At 35.7% G+C, this 2,420-nt stretch overlaps 1 protein-coding gene across 1 annotated transcript; it reads left to right on the forward strand.

The window, feature by feature from the left end:
* Positions 1-386: 386 nt before the first annotated feature.
* LOC150033805 (serine/threonine-protein phosphatase 7 long form homolog) lies at positions 387-881 on the forward strand. The gene has a single exon (XM_090317081.1). It carries the CDS (start codon positions 387-389, stop codon positions 879-881), a length of 495 nt encoding a protein of 164 aa, XP_090173207.1.
* The last annotated feature ends 1,539 nt before the right edge of the window (positions 882-2,420 follow it).

A 2,420-nucleotide genomic window follows, 5' to 3' on the forward strand; every position in this document is an offset into this window, starting at 1 on the left:
GATTAGTATTTCCTTCCGTCTGATGTGTTAGGTACTACTATTTTTGGTCGAGTTTTCTGGTCCTTTGGTCTTGTAAGAGAAGCGTTCAAATATTGTAGACCATTAATCCATATCGATGGAACTCATCTCTACAGAAAGTATAAGGGGAAATTATCGACTACCTTATCTATTTTTGCAAACGGGTAGATATTTTCCCTTGCTTTTGCTATTGTTAAAGGTGAAAATTTGTCCAGTTGGTCATGGTTTCTGTAGGCATTGTGTGAATATTTTACCCAACGAGATTGTATTTTTAATTTAATTGTATACTTGTGTTTTTTAATATAATTGTATTTTTTTTTGTTATGTAATGGGTTTTGTTATGTAATGTAGTTTGAACTTCTAAAGTAATGGAGGCCGGTTCTTCTAATCCTGTACAACTATATCAACAAAATACCCATCATTCACAATCGATATGGGATAGTTCTTCTACCGTAGTTTTGGATTGTCGGAGAAGAGAGGCATCTACACAACATACTATCCCATTTGATCCACGTATTATTCCCTACGTTGAACAGGCTGGTTTTCTTGGCGATGCACAGATTGGATTTATCCAACTTGATTGGCACCTCATTACTGCTTTAATTGAGCATTGGAGATCAGAAATCCACACATTTCACCTACCTTGTGGGGAATGTACGATTACGTTGCAAGATGTTGCCATTCAATTTAGGTTACGAGTGGATGGAGAACTTTTGACAGGTTCATTACAATATAATTGGAAAACTATTTATGACGAGCTCCTAGGCGTTCTACTAGCTGAAAGGCTCAAGATTGAGTATCTCGTGGTCGGCGTCCCAGTTTCCAGAATTACCTCCCGATGCCGACGACATCAGCATATGTAGGTATATACGAGCATATATTATGCAGCTTATTGGAGGATTTTTGTTCGCTGACAAGTCGAACACTCTAGTACATCCTATGTTTCTCCCTCTATTATCTGATTTCATGCTGGTACGTACTTATGGGGTGGTGCCTATCTTGCATGGCTTTATAGAGAACTTTGTTGGGCTACCAATGCACAAGAATTGAAAATAGCGGGGCCACTGATACTACTACAAATATGGGCTTATGATAGATTTCAAATTATAGCACCACAAGTCTAGTTATTGGTCCCAGGTCATCGTCCATTTATTGTCAGGTATTATTTCATTTATATATTTATTTCGTTATCATTTTATGTAAGAATATAAATTAATTGTATTTTTTTTATAATTTTAGATGGAGTGGTGTATTAGTTGTCTCTGCACAGTCAGCAAATATGTTGCTAGTATATCAAAAAATATTTAACAGACTGATGCACAATCAGGTAACAAATGTATTTATAAATGAATATTTAAAACATTTGGTCAGATTAATTGGGTGTATAATTATGTTCTTTTTTATATCTTCTTTTTTTGTTAGATTAATTGGACACCATACACGCAAGATATTTGGTCATTACTACCTGATTATTGTCAAATTGGTCTGTTGGGATTGGTGTCCTAAATCTCCTGAAGTCTCATAGTTTGTAAATAGTTTGTATACACATTCTTATTAATAAAATAAGTGTTATTTTATTTGCATTTACTCATATCCAATAAACTAAGATCCGTGGTTATTTCATATAAACTTAAGCATGTATGTGAGACATACAAGTGGATCATGCCTTAAGTAATAACCTAAATGATCTGTAGTATAAGGATAAAGGAGGGATACCTTATCCTTGTGACACTATGGATATGATCCGCTTTGTAGATATGTACAAGTGTTGTAAAGTGTTACAAATGTTTTGATCCTGACCATTCATGTGGATACATGCGAGTGGGGGTGTCCTATACAAAGAGTTTGTGTAAGACTGAACCACGAGATGATTAGTCTCTTTATATAACGCCGTTGATAATTTAGACTTACATTTCACTAAAATGACCATAAGTGATATTAACTTAATCCCGAGTGTTTTGGAAACCATGCCTAGAGGGTGGTCCTTTGATTAGTATGGGTGAGAGTGGCCAAATTGTCAACTCAACAAGCCTACCTTTTTGGGGATTCGTCTGATTGGGGAGCTGGGAACTTAGTTACACAAGAAAGAATTCACTCCTTCCCCAAAACAGGGGTAAGTAGATAAATTGCTCCCTTAAGAGCTGATTCTAGGTCTTGAATATAGTGGCCACACCCTCTCTTTGGAAGGGAGGACTCAATTATAGTAGAACTATGACTTATTGTTCATTATAGGAATCATTAGTACTTAAGGAGTTAGATGTAACTATAGGAGCAAAATGGTAAATTGGTTCAGCTGTACTTACGAGCGATTTGTGAAAGGTTATTGCAGTGTTAATTGATTATATGGACACAAAAATATATCTGTAGTGAGAAGAGTGTAGTTGTCGGTCTTTAGTGAAGTG

This window comes from Benincasa hispida, chromosome 9 (genome assembly GCF_027475165.1).
Source record: "Benincasa hispida cultivar pf3 chromosome 9, pf3_genome.v1.1, whole genome shotgun sequence".
Lineage (NCBI taxonomy): Eukaryota > Viridiplantae > Streptophyta > Magnoliopsida > Cucurbitales > Cucurbitaceae > Benincasa > Benincasa hispida.

Bases quoted from the DNA above. Each gene is read 5' to 3' on its own strand.
- LOC150033805 (XM_090317081.1), top strand. From the start codon at position 387: ATGGAGGCCGGTTCTTCTAATCCTGTACAACTATATCAACAAAATACC.